General features: G+C 40.8%; 1 protein-coding gene across 3 annotated transcripts; it reads left to right on the top strand.

Annotated features, from left to right (window-relative positions):
- PER3 (period circadian regulator 3) lies at positions 1–25,965 on the top strand. Of its 3 annotated transcripts, none has more exons than XM_075773325.1 (22): positions 1–129; positions 419–804; positions 2,106–2,257; positions 2,867–2,982; positions 3,858–4,059; positions 4,794–4,842; positions 6,608–6,750; positions 7,133–7,211; positions 7,942–8,048; positions 8,883–9,039; positions 10,006–10,111; positions 10,527–10,652; positions 11,403–11,529; positions 13,252–13,396; positions 14,025–14,155; positions 15,330–15,512; positions 15,990–16,241; positions 16,833–17,566; positions 18,656–18,833; positions 19,413–19,593; positions 20,198–20,348; positions 21,979–25,965. In XM_075773325.1, the coding sequence occupies exons 2-22, from the start codon at positions 521–523 to the stop codon at positions 22,078–22,080; spliced, it is 3,705 nt and encodes a 1,234-aa protein (XP_075629440.1). In that variant the 5' UTR covers positions 1–129; positions 419–520; the 3' UTR covers positions 22,081–25,965. The 3 variants fall into 3 exon arrangements, with proteins under 3 accessions (XP_075629440.1, XP_075629441.1, XP_075629438.1); XM_075773326.1 differs by having other exon boundaries at positions 15,327–15,512; positions 19,416–19,593; XM_075773323.1 differs by having other exon boundaries at positions 2–129; positions 15,327–15,512.
- Positions 25,966–27,687: the final 1,722 nt, after the last annotated feature.

Below are 27,687 nucleotides of genomic sequence, written 5' to 3'. Positions count from 1 at the left end.
GGGCCGCCGCGTGCGGCCGCCGTTACGTAACCGCGCGGCGCTGGGGCGGGGGCGCGGCGCCTCACGGCGGCCCGCTCGGCAACGGGCGCTCTCCGGCGGGGCTGGCGCGTCCCTGCCTCTTCGGAGCAGGTAGGGCCCGGGGGCGGCGGGAGGGGCCGGGGTCGGGGGGGGGGTGGGACGGCGAAGCGGCGGCCGCCCGGGAGCAGCTGGGGGGGGGGGGGGGGGGTCTCTCGACTGAAATCCGTGCTGGCGTCTGCTCCTGCGAGCTGAAGGCGGAGCCCGACCGTAAGAAGCGGGGGCGCGCGATGGAGAGTCGCGCAGGAGGACGGAGCCAGCCGTTCGGACCGGTCGGCCGGGCAGCGAGGGGTGGGCTCGCTCCTCCCGCGCTCCCTTGAGGCGGTGTTTGTTTCTCCCGCAGGAGGCTCGCGACGCCCGTCCCCTGTACCGAAGGTCTGAACGTGCGGGGGAGCCAGGCCGCGGCGGTCGATGCCCCTGCCTGGCAGCGGCCTGCGGATCGGAGATGGACGTGGGCAAACTGCGAGGCGGTGGCTCGGAGCGCGGCGCGAGTTGGTCACCGGCTGCCGGGGCTGGGGACGAGCGGGAGGAGGCGTTCGGCCCTGCCTGCTCGGGGCTGCAGGACGGAGAGCATCGGCGGGGTGCGGACTTAGGCTGCGCCATGTGTGCGGGAGCCAGCTCCAGCGGGGAACAGTTTAACGGGCCAAACTTCAGCAGAACTGATTTCTGCAGCCGTGAGTCAAATGGCTGTTCAGCTGGAAGTTTCGTGAGGCAAAGCAAAGTTAGCAGGTAACTCTTGTCAGCGTGTAGAACCGATTGTCCTATTGCTTGAATTGAGGTGCTTAACTTGGGCAGAGAGCTAAAGTCAGAATGACTGGTGCAGCTGTGATCCAGAGTTCTTCTTGGGGCTCGCTTACTTCAGTACAGCAAGGAAGCTTGCCTGAATTGCGAACCGTGATGTTTATAATGGTCTCGCATGTAGATTAGATTGCTGCTGCGTGCTTCCTCGTAAGCTGTTTGCCTCATTCTTAGATTGGCTGATCCAGATACGTACGTCATTGACCCTTTTGTGGCTTCTATATATACTTGATCTAAAGGCTGCATTTAATGGTACTAAAGCAGAAATCACTTAATATTTTTTCCGGAAAGCTCGGAAATTCAATGAGGTGCTAATTTCTTTTTTTTTTTTTTTTTAAATTAAAAAAAAGCAGTTCAAGAGCTGTAAGTTATACAATGTTGAACCGTCACGTAAAGTTAACATGCAATACTTATTTAGTGATTTATATACTAAGAGTATGATACTAATAAAAATGCTGAACGGACAAGTTATTTAAAATAATGGTGTTCATATCTGTAGGATTAGAATCAGTCTGCATTTTAGAGGATATTGATTGCTTATTTTTCAGTCAGTGAAATAAGCAAAAGAAGCGGGAGATTTTGCTTGTTAGTAACCTTGCAGTTGTTGAGGCTGACGACTGTTAAAAGTATAATGAAGGCTCCCAAATCATGTCCGGAATGAAATCTTTGCATCCCTGTGTATTTTGAGGACCTCACGTTTCCTTGAAGTGCTTATAATCAGATTGTAGAATCATAGAATCACAAAATGGTTTGGGTTGGAAGGGACCTCACAGCCCATCTGGTTCCAACCCCCTGCCATGGGCAGGGACACCCTTCACTAGACCAGGTTGCTCAAAGCCCCATCCAACCTGAATGCAAACTTCAAGGCTAGAAAGACTTCTATACATAAAGAATCAGCATCTATTCATGATTCTAATACCACTGAGATTTAGAAAATCTAAACATCAGCTTATTTTTAGTTGCTAAGCATCTTAGCAAGTAGATTGATTGTGAAGTGACTTTGCCATCCATGACATGTTGGAGTTGGAACGGAGGAAGGTGGAGGAGAAAAGAGTAAGTAGCAAAGAAGTGAGAAAGGTACAACAGGAAATAAGTGAATGAGCATTAGGACATTTCCAGATATTCTTTAACTCTGCGACCAAGCCCATCAAATGTTGATTTAGTGAATAATTAGGTGACAGAAAAGGTCCTATACCAGAATTCTCCAGTAAAGTTTAACATCTGTTTTACAGTGAGCAGCTGAATGGGAGCCAGTCTCACAGAGATCTGATGATCATGATCCAAGAAATGAAAAGGTGTTTGCCTGAAGAGAAAAGGAGTTCCAGCAAGCCCAGTACCATCAGTGCTCTCAACTATGCCTTGCAGTGTGTCCAACAGGTCCAAGGTATGTGTGGAAAAAATCTGGAAGCGTAGAAGCTCTACAGCAGCTTGATTTGAATAGACATGTGTCTGACAACAAATAACATTAAAACAAATGAAAGCATTCCAGTTATCCTGCAAACAATTGACTTTCTGAAGCACTGTGTTGGGTTGGGTTTTTTTGTTTAAATAATCATGTTATCTTTTCTATTAAAATGGCCACCTACTGCTTCTCTTTTCTTTGCAATTCTATCAGTAATAGGTACCTACTAATAACTTTCTGTGTATATTGGGAAAAAAGCATTCCCGTCCCACTTTGAAAAATTATTGGATAGTCTGTGCTTTCCAACAGAACTAAGTAGCTAAAATTGTTCTTTTGCCATCATGTTCTGTCCTTTCTACTTCCTCATGCTCATTCTCTGTACCATAAATAGGTCACTCCAGTGGTATAATCAGTATTCCTTTTTCCTTTGTCACTACACAGACCTTCCTCATCTCACCTTGGACTTCACCAAAAAGATGGCAAAAATACAAGGGCTGTAAGAAATACTTTCAAAGTAGTCTCCTTACTGACTTCCTTGTGTTTGTTTTGCTTTTCCTGTTTTTTTTTTTTTTTTTTTTTGTTTTCAATTAGCAAACAATGACTTTTTCCAGGCTCTGAATGACCGAAGAGTGTTTCAGACAGATGTGATGACATACAGCATAGAAGAGTTGGTGGCAGTTGCATCTGAACACACTCCAAAAAACACTGTAAGGAATTCAGGCACACTCAAGGAGTCCATCGCTTGCTGTTTCACCCTCTGTTTAGTCGTCTTACATTGTTTTTTGGAAATAGAATGTGTAAGCCTTTAAGTTTTAGCCAGACAGGTCTTTGTGTTTTTAAAGGTAGATCAAGACTACTTCTTATCTATACTGACTCAGGGTACCCAACAGCAATTAGTGAAGAAATACCTATTTTTCTTTTTTTTTTTTTTTTTCCCCCCAGAAGCAACAAGTATCTCTGAGAATCTTACTTGAGAATTGATTTACAGCATAGTCATCTCTTGAGACAGACTTAGCAGAATGTTTTCAAAGCTGATCAAGTCCATAGTTGTGAGGGATTTTGGTTTCTATTTGTACTCCTGGAATTTTTTTTTTTCCTTGATTTGCAGTATGTGTCATGCTTTCTGGCTCGGCTTCAAAGAAAAGAGTGTTTCTTGAGATTCAGTACTGTTAGATGCCATATAAGAAATATTGCAAATCCCTTCTACTTGAAAAGTTCTCAGAATATTTTTGTTTGTGGAATTGTGGTGAATACTCTCAAATTTGGGGAGAAGTGACAACCAGCCATTCTGGACAATGGCAAGCATCACTGTAATCTGTTTCAGTTTTGATACTGAAGTCATCTTAGCATTTTTAAATCATGAATAAGCTACAGTAGCATTGGCGATTGTAGTAACTCACACACACTTTAATTGGACACTAACTTAAGAACACATTTTTGAACCTTTGTCATAGGGTGTGGTGTGTGATGGTTTTGGGTCGGTTTGTTTGTTTTGGGGTTGTTGTTGTTTTGGTGTTCTATCCTTACAATATTGTTACCATGTGTTGGGGGAGGATTGCCTTTAACAACCTTTGTTTTCCAGGACACATTTGTGGCTGTATTTTCCTTGCTTTCTGGACGCATAGTGCATATTTCTGAGCAGGCAGCATCCATTCTAAACTGTAAGAAGAAAGTGTTGGACTCCTCTCGGTTTGTAGAGCTGCTTGTCCCTCAGGATGTGAGTGTGTTCTACACACACACTGATCAGTCCCACCTGCCACTTTGGAACATGGAAAGTCAAACAGGTGGGACTTGACAATGCTCTTAAATGCTTTATGTGTCTTTCTGTCTTTGCAGAATGAGGATAGAATATTTGTTCATTTTAAATGCTTATTCTAGCAAGATATGTAGGCCACACTTGTTCCCTTTCCACTTTAAAAACTTGAGCTATGGAGCTAGTCCTAGCTAGTCTCCCAGAGGCTTAAGTCTTACTTGGGGTGAGTAAAAGTCAGATACTTCATTGTTTTGTGTACCATCTTACTCATTTCAAATACTGCTGCTTTTAAAAAAGAAACTAAAGGTCTAATTGTGAGTTTAAAGTTGTTTAATCTACATCTCACAGTTGCTTAGGTGCTTTGTATGGTCTGCAGCCTGCTCTGAACGTAGCTCACCTAGCCACGGGGCTGTTTTGGCATCAGAGCTGGGAAGTCCAAAATCCTTGCTGCCAAAGGATGTGAGACATCAGAGGCTGCTCATAAAGCCAGGAATTTTCACCCTTCTTTTCCATAGTGATGCACTGGGGAAAGGAGTTTTTTAGATCATATGTGTTTCCTCTGAATTTAGTTCCAGGTCAGCCCACCACATGTGAGGTGGGAGGAGACTGTTGGAACAGCTAATTCAGTAGCTAATAAAGAGCAGGTTGTGAGACTTCAGTCTTGCTTGCAAAGTCTGGAGAATGCAAAGTTTAAAATAGTTCTGATAGGTGTGACCTTTTTAAGGATATTAACTAACTGATACTTTCAATGTGTGTTCTTGTTAGCTTCTCTATATGAATATGCCCAGGTGAAGTCCTTTTTCTGCAGGATCAGGCAAGTACATTGTTATAGTGATATGTTTGTGAAGGCTGAGCAAAGGGTACAGCACTGAGCAGAAAGAATGTTCTGTTGTTACAGTTGATCAGTGTGAGCTCATAGAACTCCATGACAAAATTGGCTTATTGTGTTTCATATTGGCAACCAGCAGGACATTTTGGATATCTTTCCCATAATGATGCTTAAACTTGCATGGGGTGGAAGGAAAACTGTTCATAATGTTTCTTTTGAACCTCTCGGTTTCCTTCAGTATTGTTGTGTGGGAGAAGAGCAATCTTGTGAAAAATTGCTGCTCCCCCTTTTACATTTTGAGAGTGGAGGCAAAGGGTGTTTTGCTTAAGAGTACTTCAGAGTTTGTGACAAAGGCAGTAACAGAAACTCAGTCACCTGAGTCCCAGTATGACATCTGAATCATGAGATGCTATTTGCTGTCACTATGGAGGCAGTTTTTTGCTTTGTGCCTGGCTAATCTTAGTGCTAAAAGAAGAGAGGAAAAAATGGAGATTGGCCTGTAATCTTCAGTGCAGTTCTGTTCCAGACTCAGGTGGTCTCTTGATTTCAGTAAGAACTCTGCTTCTGAGCAGATATAATAATTATTCCATCGCTCAATCGATCATTGATTCATCCATCCATGTTTCAAAAACCCTTTGTCTCTTGAATTGTGTAAGGGCACTTGGAATAAATACAACAGGACCAATATAAATTTTAAGTTGAGGGAACTGTTTGTAGGATACATAAACATTTTGCATTAGTTTTTCTTCAAAAATAAACCTAGGCAAAAGCTGACATTATTTCAGATGAGATCTCTTCTTCCTTTATAGAACAGAACCTTTTGATTATGTGGGCTTCATGAGTAAAAATATTTTTTCACAAGCACACAACTAGACTTAAGTATGAAAATGTTTTTTGTGGTTTAAACTTCTGCTTATGTCCTATATCCATTTGCCTTTTTTTTTTTTTTTTTTTTTTGCAAAAGGGGGGAGGTCTCAGTAGTAGTTTTTATGACACTAACTTCTCTCTAGAAACGTTTTACAAAACTAAACATCAAATAAGAAAATAACTTTTAGTGTAAGTGATAATGTCCAAAAATTTATCTCAATTCTTTCTGTCAGAGCTGGGTAAGATACTGCAATTATAACAGGTGAAAGAGCACTTGCAATAGAAACAGGCAATCACTGATGCAGTTGTCAGCCCCAATTAAGACCTCATCTCAAGTGGTGTGTGCTGCTACTGCTCACACATGTTCTAGGAAGATTGTTCTCCTCATGGGAGGAGGACAATCGAAGAATGACAACTATTTGTGAACCGAACCTGGAGGAGTCTTACTTATTTAGGTCAGTGAAACAAAACTTGAGAGACAGAATTTTTTTTCCCCCTAAAAATGGTACAGAATGAACAACAAAGAAAGAACTGTTTAAGTTGAAGGAGAGCACAGGATCAAATGGATGGTTCTCATGAATACATTTGGTCAGAGAGTTAGAAGGTGGTCTTTAACCGTTAGAGTAACAGCATTTCTAGAACAGCCTCTGAATGGAAGTACTAGAGGCAAAACACCTACTTGGTTTTAAAGGGAGCAAGATCAGTATTGCTGAATCTGTTGGCCTTGGATCACAAGGGAGCGTGTGTAGGACCTCAGAAGATTCTGATATGCTGAGCACACAAACCCAGATAAACTTCTCTGTGCAGGGCTCTCAGCCCTGGCATAAAAAAAAAGTATCGGAATCTTGAAACCAGTGCATTAATCCCTTTCACTTTTCCTCAGGGCTGGTAAAGATCAAGAACAAGAAACGCGTTGTTACCCCTTCCGAATCACCCCGTACTTGGTCCATGTGTGTACTTCAGTCCATGTGGATGCAGAATCCTGCTGCTTAGCTTTGGCTGAGAAAATTCACTCTGGATACGAAGGCAAGTCAGGAGACTCCTGTAAAAAAAAAAAAAGCCAATAGGAAAATACAGTATATGAAAGTCTGCTTCCTTTGTTTAGAACTTGTACTTTGGCAGTCTTACCCATATACCTTCCAGTTTGCGTGTGTGTGTATGCATGCAAATCCAGAGCATCTGTGCCTTCTTTGCAAGGCCCTGAAGCATTTGACATCATCTCATTATTTTTAGTTTTGAGAGAGGTCTGTAGCACCTAAAAACTTGTAATGTTTCTATGAGTTACTGGTCAGAAAGCAGCGAACAATTAAAAAGTTCAGGAGCCAATAACTGTCATGAGCAAAAGTAACAGGTAGGTTTTCTGTCTCAGTGCATATTTTGTTTCAGTGAATATTTCTTTATCTATTAGCTCCTCGAATTCCTATGGATAAAAGAATCTTCACCACCACTCACACGCCTGGATGTGTTTTTCTTGAGATAGATGACAGGTGAGATTTGAATCTTAAGACCTGTGAGGTGTGTATGGAGAGGTAGCAATAAATCCTTTGGTGATGCAGCTGGAGACCCAAGTAAAGTAGTTGAACTGTGCAGTTGGAAATTGTTAATTAAGCAAAGTAGTTTTGTGTTAGTCTGCTCATTGAAAAACATCTAGAACTCCACAGATGTAATTTCCTTTGTTGACTTAAAATGTGAATTAAACAGAACTGCAGTCAGTTATTCAGGGCATGGGGACAGACAGTGGAAAACCCGCATAATGCAAAGCTCTGGGGATCACAGTGTGGAGATGCAGCTGTACTGAGCCGAGTCAAATAAGTTTGGCCAGACTAAAGCTGTCTCCTGCAAAGCCACAAGAGTGTTTTTACAACACACTTTGCAGCATCCATGTCAGATTTCTTACTGATGTTTTGTCTGTGACCTGTTTCTTCATGACCCTCTTCTTTTTTTTTTTTTTTTTTTTTTTTACTTTGCATATAGAGAAGCACAAAACTGTCTGCAAATGTGAAAATCTATTAGATCTCCAGGTGCAGAAGTGTTAGTCATTGGTATTTGCATGTCTGCATTGCACTGGAGGATTATTAGATGGGCTGGGAAATGTTCTGTAGCCTTAGTTCATGCCATTGTAGATTGTGCATGGGGGCTTCACTGACAAACAAAGGGTTAAAGATTTAAATACTCAAAACTATATTATAATCAGTGATAATGTGTTCCATGTTTCAGAGCAGTGCCTTTATTGGGTTACTTACCTCAAGATCTAATTGGTACATCCATACTGATGTATTTGCACCCAGAAGATCGTCCTTTGATGATTGCTATTCACCGGAAAAGTAAGCATAGTTGCTTTAAAGAGGAATTTCTACTGGTTTTAACATTCTTTCATTATGATATTGTTTGACATGTGACTGATCTGCAGTCTAGACAAAAAGAAATGAATTAATGAATTAAAGCAACCAGTTTGAGATTAAAGCAAATTCAAACCTAGAGTTTCAAAGGGCTCTGTATTAGGTCTGGCTGAGGTGGAGTTAATTTTCCCCAGAGCAGCCCTGATAGGTGCTGTGCCATCTAGCAAGGTGGTGATAACACACCAGTGTTTTGGCTACTACTGAGCAGTGCTGGCATAGCATCGAGGCTGTCTCTCCAACATTCCCCACACCTACACACCTGGAGGCTGGGGGTGGGCAAGATCTTGGGAGGAGTGACAGCCAGGACAACTGGCCCAAACTGACCAAAAGGATATTCCATACCATATGACATCTGCTCAGCAATAAAAGCAAAGAGAAAGGTGGAGAGGAGGGGGACCGTTCGTTATTTACGTTTGTCTTTCGGAGCAACTGCTACGTGTACTGAAGCCCTGCTTCCCAGGAAGCAGCCAGGCATCGCCTGCTGATGGGAAGTAGAGAATAAATCTTTTGTTTTTCCTTTGCTTCTGCATGTGGCCTTTTGCTTTATTTAACTGCCTTTAACTTGACCCACAAGTGTTTTTCCATTTTATTTTTCTCCTTTGCCTGTCCTGCTGAGGGAGGGGAGTGATAGCGCAGCTTGGTGGGCACCTGGGATCCAGGAAAGGTCACTCCACCGCAGACCCCAGGCATTAGTGTTGTGCTTGCACTGCTGTGTCATACTGTAAGCTAAACCTTGTTTCTTGACTGTTTTTGTTTCAGTCCTGAAATTTGCTGGCCAACCTCCTTTTGAACATTTACCTATTAGATTTTGTACTCAAAATGGGGATTATGTCATACTGGATACCAGCTGGTCCAGTTTTGTGAATCCATGGAGCAGGAAAGTAGCGTTCATCATTGGCCGACACAAAGTCCGGACGTAAGTCAGTTGTCAAATTGATCTGTTAAAAGTGTTTTTCATTGAATACTCTTCAAAACAAAACAGTCTCAGTACTGAACTAGAGACATAATGTTGCTCCTGCAGTCTGTGACAACTACCTAGCATCTTGCAGCCCATTTCTTCAGAACAGCATTAGTCTTGTTTATTAAGTGTGAAAATAAGTCAATTACTTTGAAGTAAAAGGCAAAGCCAACTTCTTTTTTAGCTTATGTTTTTGTATATGGTTGATGTCCGAATAATGTGACAATGGACGTACTAGTTTTAGACAAGCCAAGTAAAAGGTAAAAAGGAATGTAAAAAGTAGGTCACTTAAATAATTAGTTGACATTCATTCCCGATTGCTTCACAAAAAAAAAAAAAAAAATTAATTGACAGACCTGTAGCCAAAATCACCTTCTAGTTTGTTTTCTTGTGGAACATTCACTTGATACAGAATCTAAATATTTACCAAGGTAACTTCTTTAAAAAATTGAGTTAGTATTGAATGTGCAAGTTAATTTTTCCCATGTTTCCTTAGTTTCCAAGAGATTTGGAAATATGACTGTCTGCCTTCCTCTCATCTGGTTTCTTTTCCAGGAAATGGTTTTTTGGGCTGGCCTTTTGACTTTTCAAAGTGATCTTTTATTCAAGATTTTATGGGGTGTGAATTTGTCTTCTGAGTGAAGGGAGGCAGAGGGGCAGATGCTTGTCAACCTTAACTCATGTCGCTCTGCTGGTGTACTGACTTCCCTGGGGGCTTCACATGAAGCACTGCTCTCCCAGCACTGCCCCACTACCCTAGCTGAGCTGCTAGCGGAACAGATGACATCCCTTTGTGTTGATTCAGAGAAGCAGTCAAAATAAAATAAGGATGATTAAAAAAAGAATCTGTTCTAGCTCTGGTTTTTAGCTACCGTTTCTTCATCAAATTAAAAGTAAAAGTGAAATTTTGTTGGCTGTCTCCAGAAGCCCTCTGAATGAAGATGTCTTTGCTGCAAGAAATAAAGAACCAAGCAATGTTGAGAAAGAGATAAGAGAATTGCAAGGACAAATTTACAAGCTGCTGCTGCAGGTAAAGAAGATGAACGAATTTCAAAATGTTGGCTGGCCTTTTGAATGAGAGGCTAAAGAAACTTGGGTCTGTTTAGCAGAGTACTTTGAGGATGATCTTTTAAAAGGTTTGAAAGGAAGTTCTAAATTGAAGTAGGCTTGTGTGACAGCCTTAAAATTAGGGCTCTGGGGTACCCCACCTGGTTGAAAAAAAAATAATATTTTGACGTATTTGCCAAGTCTTTATATTGAAAGATAAATCTGCATCCTGAAACAGCTTTAAGCATGGTAGGGAGTTTTTCCCAGTCAAGTGGTAGAGCCCAGAGCAATACCGACTTTTCACTTAATATACTTTGTTTACTTGAAGTTCTGTATTGCCAAGTTTGTTGTTCTCTAAGAGGATTATTTTTTAATTTCAACTTTTCCCCCTCATGCAGCCAGTTCACAGCAATGTTTCCAGTGGTTATGGAAGCCTTGGAAGCAGTGGCTCTTACGAGCACTACATCAGCATAGCGTCTTCAAGTGACTCCAATGGGAATTGTGCAGAGGAAACACAGGAACCAGTAAGTCTATAAATGTGGTGTTGTCTGCAGAGTAGTAAAAATAAAGTTTTAAAAATGAAAATTTTTACTGTGAACATATGCACTACTTATAATGAATTTCACTGAAGTGGGAAGATACAGCTCTGTTCACAGCAAATGCACTTACATTGGTCAACTATAGAATGCTGGCTTTTGGTTTTCGCTCTTATTTTTGCTGACTAAAATGAACAGATAACTACTACAGTAGTTCACTAAAGTAAATTGAAGACTTGTGTAAGATCAACCTCCTCAAAGAACCAGTGGACTCGGAGAAAAATTGAAGGAACCATGCAACCAGAAAGAGGATTGACGCGTGTGGAAGCGTTTCTGTTTGCTTGGGATTTTCTGTTCTGTTTTAAAAAGGGCACTAGAGGTACAGTGTAGGCTGCTATAGAAGAGAGTGGAAACAGTGCTGTCCCAAAACAAGCATTGCAATTACCTAGTTTCCTTGTGAGGCTCCTTGGTAAGTCATCAGCTTATTCCCACTCTCAAGACTGGCATCAGTATTAAAACATTCAAATGCTGAGGCTGTTTGAGCTTTATCATAGTTAATTAAATTAACCATGATAATTAGATTCATTAAATTCACAAATAGCAATAGATACCAGGCTTAGGCTGACAGTCTACTCCCTTCTGGTTTGGAGAATACAAGAACCCAAGTCCATCTTAATGGTCTGCTGTGCCCTCTCTTTATTAATTTTATTCTGACTTTACATTTTCACGTATCTGAAGATGACATTGCAACAAGTTTGTGCAGATGTCAACCGAATAAAGAATCTGGGACAGCAGCTGTATATTGCGTCAAGGAGCAAGCCACAAAATGGAAACGAACAAGCTGTGAGCTCAGAAATGCTAGGAGGTAAGTTAGTGTAATTATGATCCTTAAGGTAACGTGAATTCCTATAGATCCATAGCCGTGAGCTTGGCTAGCTGGTACTATGCTGAAGAACTTAAGGTAGCATTTTAGCATGGTTTAAATGTGGTAAGTGGGGGGTGGGGTTGTGTTGTTTTGGGTTTGTTTTTTTTAAACAATCAAAACTCAACCAAACAAAAAAACCTCCAAAACTTGCCCCCAGAAAAACCCTCAGCAGATGCAATAACTTTTTAACTGCTCCCTGAGAGATGGAGAAACATAGCTGTCTCTTTTTAGATTAATAGACTTTTAACTTTTTTTTTTTTTTTTTTTTAATTTTTATTTTAATATCTTCTAGTGAAAATGCAGGCTTGCTTGTAGCAAGTATCAGTCTACTATGGAAGCTTCCCTTAGTTACTTTACATGGACTCTCAGAAACAATCAGTAGGTTGGAAAACACTACCCGCTTCCCACTGAAGTAGTGGTTTAGTTACTGAGTGCTTAATATTATGCTAATGCATGTTATTTGCAGTTAGTACCTAGCGCAAATATATGGAGAAAACCAGATGCTTCCTCAAATATCTTAGGAATCTGTACTAAAACGTTTGGCAGTGTGATACTCTTGACAAAAGTTTTAAATTAACACCTAGTTGTGTTAATAAGGTGTCCTGGTTTCAGCTGAGAGGATTGATTTTTCTTCATAGTAGCTAGTGTGAGGATACGTTTTGGATTTGTGCTGGAGACAGCATTGATAATACAGAGATGTTTTTGTTCTATGGATCTATTGTTGAGCAGTGTTTACACGGGGCCAAGGCCTTTTCTGCTTCTTGCGCTGCCCTGCCAGCAGGATGGCTGGGGGTGCACAAGAAGTTGGGAGGAGACACAGACAGGACAGGTGACCCAAACTGACCAAAGGGGTATTCCATACCATATGACGTCATGCTCAGTTTATAAGGAGCTTGGGGGAAGAGAGAGGGGGGGCGGCGGCGTTCGGAGCAATGGCGTTTGTCTTCCCAAGTAACCGTTACGCGTGACGGAGCCCTGCTTTCCTGGAGATGGCTGAACACCTGCCTGCCCATGGGAAGTGGTGAATGAATTCCTTGCTTTGCTTTGCTTGTGCACGCGGCTTTTGCTTTACCTATTAAACTGTCTTTATCTCAACCCACGAGTTTTCTCACTTTAACTCTTCCAATTCTCTCCCCTGTCCCGATGGGGGGGAGTGAACGAGCGGCTGCGTGGTACTCAGCTGCCGGCTGGGGTAAAACCACGACATAAGGTGACTGTAATGTGAATGTTGATACTACTCTGACCAGTGTATCTATGCTATAAAAAGCTCTAAATTACTGTTAAATAAGAGATTGGATTCTGTGACCTATAAATTGAGAGAAGAGTAATATTAATTGCAGCTTTGTTTACAATTTAAATACGATATTTTTTCCTATGCTGTTTTTTTTGTGTTTACTAGTTGTTCTGAGTGGATGTTTAAGGTGGTGTGTGGGTTTTGGTTTTTTGTTCTGAGGCGTTCTTTCTCCTTCTCCCTCCCCTGTCTCAAAACACGTCAATTGAGATGAAAGTGCAAAATAACTTCGTAATGAGATCTGTGCTGTCATAGGCCATATATCCCTGTATAATATATATGTATCCAAGTGTGTATATATGTGTGTGTCTTTGTGGGGTTAGTGTTCAGATGCCTCTGAGAGGAGTCTATGAGGATTTCTTCTGTTCTAGGGAAGAGGCACACTGCTTCCTGTTTTCTTCAGACACTGAGAAGTGATAGCACAGAAGAACTAGGCAATGCATTTTATGATGAATCAAAGAAGACACCACGTGTTCCTTCCTATCAGCAGATCAATTGTGTTGATAGTATCATCAGGTAATAAACTATGACGCGATTTTAGTGATACAAGTTTAAGATTAATTGGTGGAAGATAAATATCCAAGCAGTTGCATTGGTCTAAACTGTCTGGGTTTTGAGTTGTGAGATAAATTTGAGATGGTTTGTAAAGTTTTCTGTCTCTGAGCAATCCATCCCAATGCTCACTCAATCTGAATTACATAGTAATGAAGAATTTAGGGCCTAAGAGTCGGTTTGCAGCTGTTGATGTTTGTCTGCTGGTAGTTTCACCGTTGGTGCAGTAAGAGTTTAAGAGAATTTGGATGGGCAGAATGTATCAGTGTCTTCTCAATACACACTTTGAGAACATCTATATAAAACAGAAAGTTGATATAAATTATAAAATGTCAGTATTTTTTAAGCTAGTGGATAACATCGTCTTTTTTTCTTTTTTCTTCCTTCTTTTTTTTTTTTAAGAGTAATTGATGGATTTTATTTAAAATACTCCTTGGAAAGCAGATACGTGTCCAGAGCTTCATGCAGTGAATTTAAAATACTAGTTAACAACCCCTGGATCTCCAGTTTGGATTGTTCATATGTTTGTTTCTCCAAATGGAGAAAAAAATGCAAAGTAGGGAGAGCTTCCTGTGACATGCTTTTATTTCAGATATCTAGAGAGCTGCAGTATTCCAGCATTGAAAAGGAAATGTAAATCTTCTGCAAATACATCATCATCCTCATCTTCAGAAGATGACAAGCAAGTCCAGCAAAGGCAGCAGGAAGTTGAGGCTTTGGAAGGTAACACAATGTATACTGACAATCATAATAGAACCACAACTGCTTTATTTTTTCTATGCCACTGTTGTATGTTCCAAGGTTTATGTCCACTTTTTAAATTGTTGTCACAGTAACAGCACAAATGTTTTGGTTATGTGGTAAATATTTGCCTACCTTGTCTAGATCTCACAGTTAAGCATAAGCTACAATATTCAGCCTTTGAATGTAGAATGCATCAAAAGAACTATTGTTTGTTCATAGAATCATAGAATGGTTTGGGTTGGAAGGGACCTCAAAGATCATCTAGTTCCAACCCCCCCTGCTACCGGCAGGGACACCCTCCACTAGATCACGTTGCCCAAAGCCTCATCCAACCTGGCCTTAAACACTTCCAGGAATGGGGCCTCCACAACCTCTCTGGGCAGCCTGTGCCAGTGCCTCACCACCCTCACAGTAAACAATTTCTTTCTACTCATCCAATCTAAATCGACCCTCTTTTAGCTTAAACCCATTACCCCTTGTCCTGTCACTACACTCCCTGATAAACAGTCCCTCCCCATCTTTCCTGTAGGCCCCTTCAGGTACTGGTAAGCCGCAATGAGATCTCCCCAGAGCCACCTTTTCTCCAGGCTGAACAATCCCAACTCTCTCAGCCTGTCCTCACAGGAGAGGTGCTCCAGCCCTCTTGGTCAGCTTCGTGGCCTCCTCTGGACTCGCTCCAACAGCTCGATGTCTTTCTTGTACTGGGGACCCCAGAGCTGGATGCAGTACTGCAGGAGGGTCTCACCAGAGCGGAGTAGAGGGGCAGAATCACCTCCCTTGACCTGGTGGTCACACTTCTTTTGACGCAGCCCAGGACACAGTTGGCTTTCTGGGCCACGAGCGCACACTGCCGGCTCATGTTGAGCTTTTCATCAATCAATACCCCCAAGTCCTTCTCCTAAGGGCTGCGTTGTTACTAAATGAACCTTCTGTTGCTCACTTATTTTATGCCATGTTTAGTATGTGCTGACATTGCACTGGCATATGAATGTTATATTTATTTGTATATAAGGCTATCTCGTTTAATAGTCTGCATAGTTACTGGTTGTTTCTGAAACAGTCAGACTTGATAGACTGGGAGCATAGTGCTTGGACTGAAATTCCATGTAGAAACTTTGTCATTTATCAATGGATACTCCTATGCTTTCAGCAGTTAATTCCCACACTCCAACATCTGCTGATCGGGGAGAGACACTGAAAGACCAGACAACTGCAGGCATGGTGGGAGCTCCTCTGACAGACCTGACCCTGTCCAACAAGGCTCCGAGTGTGGTGTCTGTCACCAGCCAGTGCAGTTACAGCAGCACTATAGTGCATGTCCCACACCCTGAATCAGGTACTAATTTGACTCACTGATTTTTAAATTTACACAATGTTTCCAGACTGAAGTATACAGAAAGTTTTGTCCATTTGAGATACGTTCTCATGAGTATGTACTCTGACATATAATTAAGGTACTTCTAGGGAAACTGTGAAGAAAACTTGAGCCTGGAAATTTTAATGGGAGAGTGTTATTTCATTTTAATGCAGAAAGAAGCATAAAAATGAGTATTTAACTGCTATTGTTCTAAGAAAGTATGAAGAAAGAAGTGCCTCTGTAACTTCAAAGTGAATTAAATGTTTTCCAGACCATGCAATTTGCTCAGTTGATGTTAGTGTAACTATATTTGAGTGTAAGGGTGTTTTCTCCCCCCGCCTTTGCAGCCTGTATCTGCTCGGTAGCTCAGACGAGATTGTTTTCTGTGTAACCCTCTGGGTGTTGTGGGAGTTGACACCAGAGCAAAGAGTGATTTATTTTCTTCCCTCTTTGAAGAAGTGACTACAATGGAGGACACTCCTGTTGGAAGTGAACAAATTGAGCTGCCTCCTGTGAATGCTCAGAGTCTCACTATGGTACCTGAGGACCTAAAGCCAATTGGGCTAACAAAAGAGACGTTGTCAGCCCACACTCAAAAGGAGGAGCAGAACTACGTTGACAAGTTCCGCCAGAGGATCTTGCTCTCTCCGTTTAGGACTTACCTTCAACAGGGGAGCAGAAGTAACAATGGACATTCCTGTGGCCAAGGTAGGCAGCAGATTTGAGAAATAAAGACTTATTAGATAGAATCATAGAATGGTTTGGGTTGGAAGGGACCTCAAAGATCATCTAGTTCTAACCTCCCAACCTAGCATTGGAGTCTTGTTCTCCTTTGTATGATTTAGCAAGTGTCTTACAATAGCTGCACACAGAATACTTCCTTCAAACTGCCAAGGCTTGACCACAGCATTGCCCACACAGAAAGTCTGCTCTGTCTTGGTTGTTGCTATCTCAGACTTTTCACAAAGTGGGTAATTACTGCAATAAACCCTGCAAATCCCAAGTAGTTTATTTCCTCCCCTTGAAGGAAAGTAAAAGGTCTGATTGGGATAAGCCAAAATGATCGATAAGAAAATTGATGACATGAAGGAAAATATTGTAGATACGTCAGCAAGTCTATCACTGTAGTGTATGGAAGAATTATCAAGAGGAAAGACAGCTCTCCGAATAAGCCACAGTCAATTATCTGGATGTTTTTCTCTTTTCTCTTGTTTGGTTTTTTCTTTTTCTTTCTTTTTTTTTTTTCCCTCCTCTAGGTTGGTCATTTCAGTGAATGTGTCTATTTTTCTTCCTCCTTAGGAGATTCCCCTTCAAAGCAAATGAGCCCAGCTACCTGTAAAAAAGGCAAACATGGAAAATTCAAGCGCCAGAAACCTCAGAGACAGTCCTCGGATAGCCGCTCTTCTAGTAAAAATAGAAATAGTCTTCCATGTGAGAAGAGAACAAATCAGAAACAGTCATTCTCTCCCTCAGAAGTGTCCTATCTGAGCTCCTCCAGTATGAATGTCCTTCCTCCTATGGGATTTCCTGTCTATTCGGATCCACTATCTAGTTTTCCAGCCTCTTCTGTAGGAGAGGAGCTTGCCCTTAACTCATTTAAACCTGAGTCCATGTCGTCATCACAACTATGCTGTGAAGCACAGTCATGCCCAGCACTTTATCCCCCAAACATAGGCACGTTTATGGCTGTATTTTTTCAGAGTTTCCCCATGTATGCTCAAATGCCTCAATATGTCTTTCTTCCTAGCCCTCAATATGTTTATCCCCCCTCTTCATATCCATGCACTACGCTACCTCCAGCCCCTCCTCCTGCTCCATCACCAATAGCACCACACTCTGTGGATCCGCCCTTTCCAGCCCCTTCTGCCACATCCATGGAGGACCAGCAAGAGGGCCAGCATGACCAGGCCCTACTGCTGAGTAGCTCACGGAGCAGCTCACCGCTTCAGCTGAATTTGCTTCAAGAAGAGCTGCCAAAATCTATGGAGCTTTCCATTAGTACTGATGTTAAAGCACGTGCAGAAGCTAAATGTGTAAGTAGCACAAATTTTTAATGTAGAGGAGAAACTGACTTTCACGGTGTTCAGTCACCAGAACCAGTGATGATGATCTGTTTTTCAGGGTCACCAGGTTTTGTTAGCTGCTTTTTCCAGTGGCTGTGCTATGTAGACTGCAGGGCACAAATAGCACAGGAGGCGGAGAAAGCTGTTTATACTTGCACCCATGTAACAGTACAGCGTTGGCACTTAGCAAATGACAGAAATGTGAGATCTCCTGGTCTAGCCTGCCACAAGTCGCTTTTGCTCAGCATGGTGGCAGCAGCCTTTTCAATTAAATTGCTGGCAGGAATTTTGGGTTTGGGGCTTTTATGCATGTGGAACTTGGTTAGTGCTGCACAATTCGCATCCTTTTTCACCTGGTCCCACAGTCTCTGTGGAGAACCAAAACGAAGGGAAGATACGCTTCTAATTACTCCCTCTGTCTCCCAGGGATGCAGCTAATGAACGAAGAACAGGGATCCGTGTGGGTCGGTTTCCATACATGGGCATAGAAAAGGCCTCTCCAACTTCCGCGGTAAACTCAGAGGCAGGAATCTGAGCTCTGCAGGCAAGGAAAAAAATTTTGGCTCCTGAATCCAGATTGGGCTGGAAAGGCTGGATCAGCTGAAACTGCAGGGTAGGGTCCTGAAAGGGGAGTTGGTGTACCTGTAGCCGCTGAAGCGGTGAGCTTCACATAATGAATTGGGGAAGACTCTCATTTTCCCTGTAGTGCACCATTGCTTGATATGCGTGGCTGCTTCATGCCATCTAACAGGATGACTCCTGCTCTCTTGTCAGCAGAAAATATTAACTTAATGCAACAGTACAATATCTTGGCCCAGTGGGGAAGGATCTACAGCGGAAACCAGTAAACTAGAGTCCAGATGCTTGTTGCTTTCACCCATGAAGAGTGTTATCCCAAGTTCTAGACCACCATTCATTTTCAGAGCTAGAAACTCCAAACTTGTTGAGTTGATATGAGAACTTAGTCAATATGTGACAGATTCAGTAAATGCACAACCTTCCTTTTTAAAACGTAAATGTAACTTCCATGGATGTGTTTGTTTTGATTTTTCTTTCCAGGACAATGATCCAGAAGATAGTGGTAACAGAGCTAGCCGTTGTGCTTCTGGTGAATTTACTGACCGCTCACTGTACGAGGACTCCCGGTCGGGTACAGGTTCAGCAGCATCAGGCAGTGGATCAGCTTTATCTGGTTCTTTAGGCTCTGGCTCCAATGAGACTTCTGGTTGTGGCACAGGTAGGGAAGTTTGAGATTTGGATGTTTGGTGCTTTTGTGCTAGATGGCTTGCTAACATGTTGGTAATTTATAACAAGATACTGTAATGGGAATGGGAGATCTTATTACAGAGGATCTGTAGTCTTTTCACCAACTTGCAGTATTTGAAGCCAAGTTTGTTTCAGTCACTGTAGTTGGAAATGGGATTCTAAGCAGCTGTTCCTTTAACCTGTAAGTCACTCTTTCATTTTGCTTATTATCACTTTACTCTGCATTAGATAGGGGCTTACAGGTTATTTGAGTAAGGGTAAATCTGCCTAGAGCAGGACTTCTTGAAACAGAAGCAGAGAAATTGAGCCAGGAAATTTTGAGAAGAGTAGATAGAGCTTTGGAGACCTGGAGTAGCTTAACAGAATGCACTATATCTTTGAATTCTCAATAGGTAGTAATCACTTGCTAATTACTCCTAGTAATCTGGGAGTACCCATGTTTGTATTGCAGAATTAGCTAGCAAGAATACACTGGTGTTCTCTTACTTTTTGTGCTGAATTACTAGGATTTCTGAGGCATCTACATTCTTTTTTTCATGGTAATTCTCAGCAGGTAGTGGGAAAAGTAGCAAGTATTTTGCCAGTAATGATTCTTCTGAAGCTTCCAAAGAAGAAAAGAGTCAGGAAGCAGAAGAAAAAGGGACAGCTCATAAATCCCAACATGAGTCAGCCTGGATGATGATGGATCACACACCTGAACAAGTTCTAATGACTTACCAAGTGCCAAACAGGTTGGAAAACATCAACAATTTCTGACATATAGTTTGGAATTGTGTATAGAACTGTAGAATTAAAAATGAGACCATGGAAACAGTGCACATACCAATGAAACTCCAAGAAGGTGTATTGATTTACTGTTTGTGCGTTTTAAGCCCTAGTTATTTCCTTTTGTCTATTTTTTCCTCACTTTTCCTATCAGTTAAAATACAGTGCCATGTAACCTTTTTTGCTGACGTGTTAAGGGGATTGATAATTGTCCTGTGCTTTAAATGCATAAAGGGGTAAAAATGCTTATGTGTTATTTGCAAGTTGCTTGCAATTAGCTTATGTATAATTTGTAATGAGATTCCACATTAAAAAAAAATTATACACCAAACACCAAAAAAAAAACCCAACACAAACAACAACCAAAAAACCCCTGATGGTTAGGCCAGTATTGAAAGAAGCCTTACAAAGCAAATCAGGCATAGCAAAGTATAGTTACTTTTCAGCGGCTGATGCTGCCTAGACTTCAGCCGTAGATACTGGTGAAGAGACTCTCCCAGTGTGATTACAATCAGTGCCTGCCTTGCTTCATTTAGTACGGCTGTATTCACAGGTATCTGTTTTCTGCAGAATTAAAGAGGAAGTTTTAAAGGAGGATCTGGAGAAACTGACAGTCATGCGAAAGAAGCAGCCTCGGTTTACAGATGGGCAAAAGAAGGAGCTTGCAGAGGTGCATACGTGGATCCGGACGCAGACTGTCCCACTGCAAATCAGCACGCAGGTAAGGAGTCATGAAAAGAATAAGTAGCAGCTTATTCATGCCTTGGCTAGCCAGAGGCAGTGCCATTTCTAACCAATGCAATCTTATAGTGCTGGGGTCACTGATAGTTATTGCTTGTAAACAGAAGGAGGAAATGAGCTAGAGTACGCTAGCCAGATGAGAAATGCCAAAATACAGGTATTTCCATTGTATTTTTTTGCAAGATGTGCAAATTCTGTGTAGGAACCACCTGTAGCAAAGTTTCTTCAGCCACACTGTTGGGTGAACGGAAATAGTGTCATGCTCTCACATAAGAGTCCGTATCTAGTAATGTTTTTTCTCGTAGTGTTAGCTCTTTTGCTCTCTTTCTTATGAAGTTGATTGTTGCTATGATTGAATAGCTTGTAACACTGGACCGTTAGTGAAGATTAGAGTAATTGTGTTCAGCAAACTGAAAAATGCTCGTAATCACAGAGGAGGTTCAGGCATATAGTAAGAAACACAAAAATAGCTGGCTTTTTGCAGGTGGATTAATTCTTTAAGAATTATAGTGTCTTATGCCTGATTATTTTATCTGGTATAACTCTTGGGCACTCTGATAAACTACTTCTGATTTATATTAGTATATGTTAGAGAATGTCCTAATCAGTTTAACATGCTCCTGGGTGCTATGAAGAAGAAAAGAGTAAGGCAGCACTAGTCCCCCAAAGATCTGGCATTCCAATGATGAGTTGTACAGAAAATTTTAAGGCAGCGTGGGCTGCATTCATGTACTCATGCAGCAGAAAAATCTAACGTCTGTTGCAGCACTGCATGCTCTGTGTGCTAGGATTTTCAAATGTGGTATTGTGAGCTGTGGTATTTATTCTTAGAGCAGAAAAATTGAGAAATCTATGTCCTTGGCTCTGGAACAAGATGAGAAAATCAGTCTTTGTTTTCCTAATAGCTCATAGATAAACATCTTGTGTGTCCTGTTGTGGTTAGGACCATGTGTTTGATTCAGGTAGCAAAATGATGTCCAGTGGTCTTGCAGAAAATTCTGTTGAATGTTTACATCTCAAATGTTATGAGATGTATTGGTATGCAAATATAAATATTTTGATATCTAAGGTGCTAAAACTGTTCCTAAGCAGTAGGTTGTTTCCAATATAGATTGTCATTTTGTGAATGCAACCAAGCTTCTGAAGGTGGACAGAAATGCAGGATTTCTGTTTTAATACTTTATTTCAATATTGTACCATTTCTCAAGCACAAGAAAAATCTGGTCTGTTGATACTCTCGGGTATTTCATCCTTGTTTTGTTGGTTGGTATGGTTGCTGTTCAGTCTGAAGTCCAAATCCTTAATCAGCAGCTTGCTTATAAAGCTGAAAGATAGGTCTTCAAATTCAAGGAAGTCACATGCCTTTTTATCTCAAAGCTAAAACTGTATTTTCCACTGACCAAAGAATTCATTTCTGAGACAAGATAAGTTGGAGGTGCAAGTACCTGCTTCTGAAAATATCTGTATAATCTCTGCTTTTAGAGAGATTTCAGCCCATTGGTGAGAGGTTTCAAGAGATTGCAACACATCATGCTATCAGGATTTGACTCTCTGAAATATACTCATAAAAAGGAGAATTTAAATTACTATGTTCTTATTCCTTTTTAAAGGGCTGCATTACATGCGACATCAGGGAACCGAGTTGTGAGGCTGCAATGACTGATGACAATACGGAAAACAAGGGAAAATCACCTCCACTCCTGCAACGCTGAAGACATCAGCGCTTGTGTCAGTAAAACTGCTTGGTGTAATTCCCATTCTTGTTTCTTCTGGCTTTGCTACATACTAGCAGTGAATCTGTCTGGCTGTCTCTTCCCAATGTGAGCAGTCACACACGTGAAACTAAATCTTCCTCCATTACCCCTCCTCTCCTGGCATGACTTTGAAGACAATCTTTCACTGGGAGGCTGTTTCCATTCCTGACCTCACAGACTTGGCACAGAATGGGTTATGTTTCTAACTTTTGATTGCTCAACGATGAGCAAAATACAAAGATTTTTTTGGTTTGGGGTTTTGTTTGTTTGAACTTTGCACATAAGAGTCTGAAAAGATGCAGTGGTTAAGAACCTACAGTGATGAACCTAACAGAGCATGTTTACTCTCCAAGTAAAGTAAATGTGTTGAAACCAGCATTGAAACCAAGCTACAACAGAGTGCTCTTCATTTTTGTTTGTTCAATATTTAAAGGTCTAAACTGAGAATCCTAATAGTCTAAGGCTCTAAAATCACTGTAGCTGGTTCAAGAATCCAGTCGGCTTTTTAATGAGCAGCTGAAAACTGACCAAGTTCTTCTGCATCAAAATGCCTTTCACCAGCTTGTGCCCATCAAAAAAATAAACTGAAGTAAAAAGAAGCAAAGCTATTCCCTATGTTTTTCATGATGAGTGTTTTGGAACCAGGTTGGTTTATAGCTTTTGCTTTTAAAGCTGTGTTTCTCAAGATAGGCATTTAAAATTAATTGAGGGTAACTGGTTTGCAAATTCACTAGAGATTAAATTAGAAATGGCAATCAAAAAAAAAAAAAAGTAGTAACAATTCAGGAATTACTTCCTTATACAGGATCTACTTTTTATCAAAAGACCCATGGAAAACCTCCTCTATCAAGGCACTATGGCTTAGTTATCAATTCAAGTAGCTACATGCAGTCTTTTATTGTGTGTTGCTAGCACTGAAGGCAGATTTGTATCTTAAGTTTTGTGTTGTTCTATTAGTTAGATGAATTGAATCCAGACATGGCAAATAGGAAATTTTGAGCCATTTCCCTATTTTCTTTTTGTTGTGGTGATGTCAAAAACAAAAAGAAAAAGAGATTGAGCTTCATCTTTTCTGCTATCTTGAAAAGTCACACGTTATGGAGCCAAACTTGAACATCAGTCCAAATATTTGTTATTTCGTATCACTGTTGACTTCCTGTACAAGTTTTAACCTCTTTCTTTATAATGGAGTCTCTGGCTGTTGAAATCCATGGATGAAAAATGAGTTGGTGCATAACATGAGTTTGTTGTTCAGAAAGTGGTAGCCACTTTAAGTATGTAAAAGGACTCATTCTCATGTTAATACTTCTAGCTTAAAGCTGAATGTTTTAAAGTGCTCTTCAAACATGACACACTTCACTGAAACCTAGCAAATTTTGTCTGATTTCTCCCTTGTTTATCAAAAGCTGGATGTAATCAGGTTTTCCTTGTGGTGTTGTTAATCACCTTAGCCTTCTCAACAAAGAGTTTTAGAATGTAGCACATTGTTCACCCTTTTGTTCTGTGTAACTCTTCTCCTGTGTGAAGGTTTTTCACTTCTTCAGCTTCATTTATTAGCAAGCTTCAGGTTGTTAAGTGAGTTAAAAATACTGTGATCTGCAGATCATTGAAGGAAAACTGTATTTATCTAAAGGATTTTGTTACTTTTTAAAATCAACTCTGTGACAATCTTCGTCATTAAAGCTTATTTCAAGGAAAGTTATTTTTGCAGAATTTGAAGTTTTCAAGGCTAATTTAACTTGGGCAATGTTCTTTTTTTGTCGTTTGTTTTGGTTTGGTTTTAACAGTATGCTTGCTTGCTCTCTTCGTACCTATTGCTTTCTATTTATTCTCTAAGCTGCATTTCTTTATTTGTCTTTCAGTTTTTTCAGCTCAAACTTGTTTTTTCTTCAGTGTTGTAAATCAGCAGAGGTCCACACATCCTCAGTACTTTTTGTGTTCAAACTTTAAACACTTCTTAAAACAAGAGACTTCAAAAGGTGTTTACATATAGGAGGTTATGTACTCAAGTGGGAAAATGTGGGCAATACCTTATACCTGTCCTAGTCTTTTTCCACCGCTTTCCAAACACTGTATTCTGCTTTGTAACCACACTGCCTAAAATATTTGCTCTAAAACATGTAATAAGATGGTTTGCGTATATATTCTTTTCTTAATTGTGAAGCTTCTTACCTAACTTAACTGTCAAATTAGAATGATGCACTAGAATCTATTCTAGTTAGCTGTGTTAAATTGACTGCTTTAGTGTATTTTGAGGCTTAGTGAAATAGAGTGATTTGAGTGTTCAAGGTAAGGACAGCCATCTCCTTCAAAATAGTTTAAAAGTGTAAGCTGGAAGGAAAGTTCAGATAATCAACTCTTTTGCTGTACATTATTTCCACTGTTTTTTTCCTGAGTATGAAAAGGAGATGGTTTGCATTGTCTTGGCAGGCATATGTGTCAACCATTTTATAAAACAGTGGGACTCAGTTTAGGAGAATAGTAATATGTACCTAACGCTTGAATAATGCTTTTCGTCCATAGGTCTGGAAGCATGTCAAAAAGATGACTATCGTTATCCCAGTTGTGTAAAAAGAGGCAGAGATGCAAAGGACTTGCACAGATGCATACCCCCAGTTCATACCAAATCCAGGAGTGTAATTTGGGGATCTTCACTCACTGTATCCTGTGCTGTCTTTGCTACAAGTGGTCAGGATTCTGCCCTGTTTATAGAAACTTGATCATATTAAACGTGTGTCTTGTTTGGAGATGTTAACCCTTCTTGTACCACTTACTACTATGAATTTGTGCTCAGTAGGATCATATAGCAACAGAAATCCTAGTCAGTTTTTGTAGAGCTGTGAACACCATACCCTCTGACCATGTATAATGAAGGTGCACATGCCTATGAGTTCAAATTCAAAGTTTGTAATCTCAACTAAATCTTAGGTGCAAGATTCCGTGTCAGGGGCTACACTAGTCGTGGGTTACAGAAACAAATTTTAGTATGGGAGAAGAACATAAGAGGAATGAAGAGGTGAGTCGGTGCCCTGTGTGACGATTAAACTAAATTATTTGCCCACAACCGCAAACGATCTTGGCTGCAAAACCAGGTTTAGGAGAAAAAACAGTTTCCCAGGCTACTATTTTACCCTGCTAGAACACAACATCTTGCAATTAAATGCCTTATCAAGCCTTTTTGGAAGGACTGTGTTTCCATAAGTTTTCAGAAACTGTTAATTTTTACTTCAGCTTGTATTAGTCTTTCAGTCTTTGTAGTTTGCTGGAATAGTCGAAGTGAGATCCAGTTCTGATCTGAAAGACCAATGGAGTAAATATTGCAGCCAGATTTGCACATGCTATTTTGTTTATGTGACTTTGCTTTGCCTGGCATAATTGTTGCAGACAGTTTAGAGCTGCTTGGAAGGTCACTTTTTTGGTGATCAAAGGGAAAATGCGCAAGTACAGTAATGATGCAGTTACTACCCCCTGTGGGGGCATCAGCAGTTTGGAAACTTGGTGGAGTTCACTGGCAATTTTTTTTTTATTATATTCATAAATACAGAATTACGTTTTTAAGAGATGAGTTGATGTGCAAATATTTTCATGGTATTGCTATGAACAGGAGGGACCCCAGTTTTACAGTGTGCGATAAATATTTGCTGAATGAGTAATGTATCGGTAAGTTTATCTTCCAGCTGAATGAAGTTTTAAATCACAATCGAATGAATTTTTACATCAGTTGATAGGAATATTTTATTGAAATAATATTCAGCTGTGGTTGAATTTACAGTTGTGATTTTAACTGTATGCTTTAAAGGAGCTTCTGGTTTTATAAATAAAACTGAAAAAATATGCTGCAAAGAACTATTTCAAGTGTGTGTTTACTTTTGTTGTTTGGTAATTTCTAGAAAATAGACTTTTAAGAATAGTCATTACTTTTTTCTGATTGTACGTAGGTGTTGAGGTTGTGGATACAGTGAAAGCGGTCATGTAGTGGCCATTCCTCTTGTTTTGCCTGGGATTTTGTGGAGTGTTTTATCTCTCTCTACCTTGCCTACTTCAGGACACATTATTTCCTTTCTGGTTGCATCCCACAAAGGCAGGCAAGTACCTTTTGAACGTCAAGGATTATATTTGGATGTGTAAGCTGTTGGGGCTTGGTATGCAGGATTTAAAGCTTCTGTCTGTGCTGATTTTGTTAGAAAAGGTAAATAATAAACACCCTGGAAGCACTTTGGCCCCACCATGCTAAAATTTGTGTTATAGAGGAAGTAAAAAGAAACAATTCATGGGCTTACTTCACAGGCATGTCTCATAGAGCAATAAATTTCTTAGCTGATTGCACGGAGACAATTTGCTCATCTTTTTCTGCTTTAAGGGACTTTAGAGAGAAGTGTGGTCAACAGTGCTTGAAGAAGCCTGCGGGAGAAAGGCAAAGTCACTGCAGGGAGTGCAAGGTACAGAACAAAAGATGTAGCATCTTATTAAAACTGGAAAAGAAGTAATCTTAGATAAGTATGTAACTGAAGTTGCTTCTGACAAGGTACGTGATGCAATTCCTTGAAATACAGGCATCTCAAAGGTAACCGGCTATATTTTTGCTGACGGTTTATTAATTTTTAAAAGGGTGATTTGGTCATTCTAAACATACTTACAAATTTGAGCCAAATTATCTAGGTAAGTTATGAGGAGAAATGAAGAGACTTGTAAAATGAAAAAGTTTAAGATGGTGCTATGTTCTTATTCAGAGATCTGGGCAGTGTCAGTCCAGCTATGTTACTGGTTTGTCAATAGTCATCCTTCTGTCAACTGAAGTTCTTGCAGTTATAAATCTGTAGCTTTCACCTCTGCGTGGATGTCAAAGGTGAGCTGAATGATGTACTTCTGTATTTTTGGCAGATGGTGAGAGATAAGTATCAGACCTGTGATTCTTAACTTGCCCCAATCTCAAAAGTAATGGGATCGTAGCTTTTCTGTAGTATGTTTGCTCCACAGTTGCATTAACTTTCAGAGTATATATTGCATACTGCTCCTGTGCATCTCGAACTGGTGTCTACCTGCTTGGGTCCCATTTGATGCTCCAGTTTGCCGCCCGAAGCCTTTACAGGCAGGCTCAGGCTGGCATAGACAGGACTCTTGTGGCTCTCTTCCCCACCTTTCTGCCTGCTCCAAGAGCTCTGCCCTGTCCAGTGGAAAGACGATCAGCCTTGCTCACCAGAGCTCTTCATGCAATCTCTTTAGTTCTACCTGACAGCTCCAGCCTTCTTGTCTCTAGTCTGCAGAAGAGAGGAAAAGCTCAGAGCTGAAAGCTGGGAGGAGCTATTGGTTATAGCAGGATGGGGGAGAAGTGGAGTTTGCCCTTCTCTGTTGCGGACTGGCTGGGCTCTCTGCTCTTGGGCCCTGGAACTGAGTTTATCTGGCATTTGCCATGAATGTTTGCTTCAGTAAGGAGGCAGTTAGGTGTGCATCAGGGTCTCAAACAGTCATCTTTTTGAGAACTCCCGGTCATGTCCAAAAATGCAGTCTGAACTCCTTCCTACTGGGGCAAGGACTGTGAATGACTGGAAGTTTCAGGCTCTGCTG

Source organism: Balearica regulorum, chromosome 21, assembly GCF_011004875.1.
Source record: "Balearica regulorum gibbericeps isolate bBalReg1 chromosome 21, bBalReg1.pri, whole genome shotgun sequence".
Classification (NCBI taxonomy): Eukaryota; Metazoa; Chordata; class Aves; order Gruiformes; family Gruidae; genus Balearica; species Balearica regulorum.
Note: the sequence above shows the minus strand (reverse complement) of the source record. Positions and strands in the feature narration are given on the sequence as shown.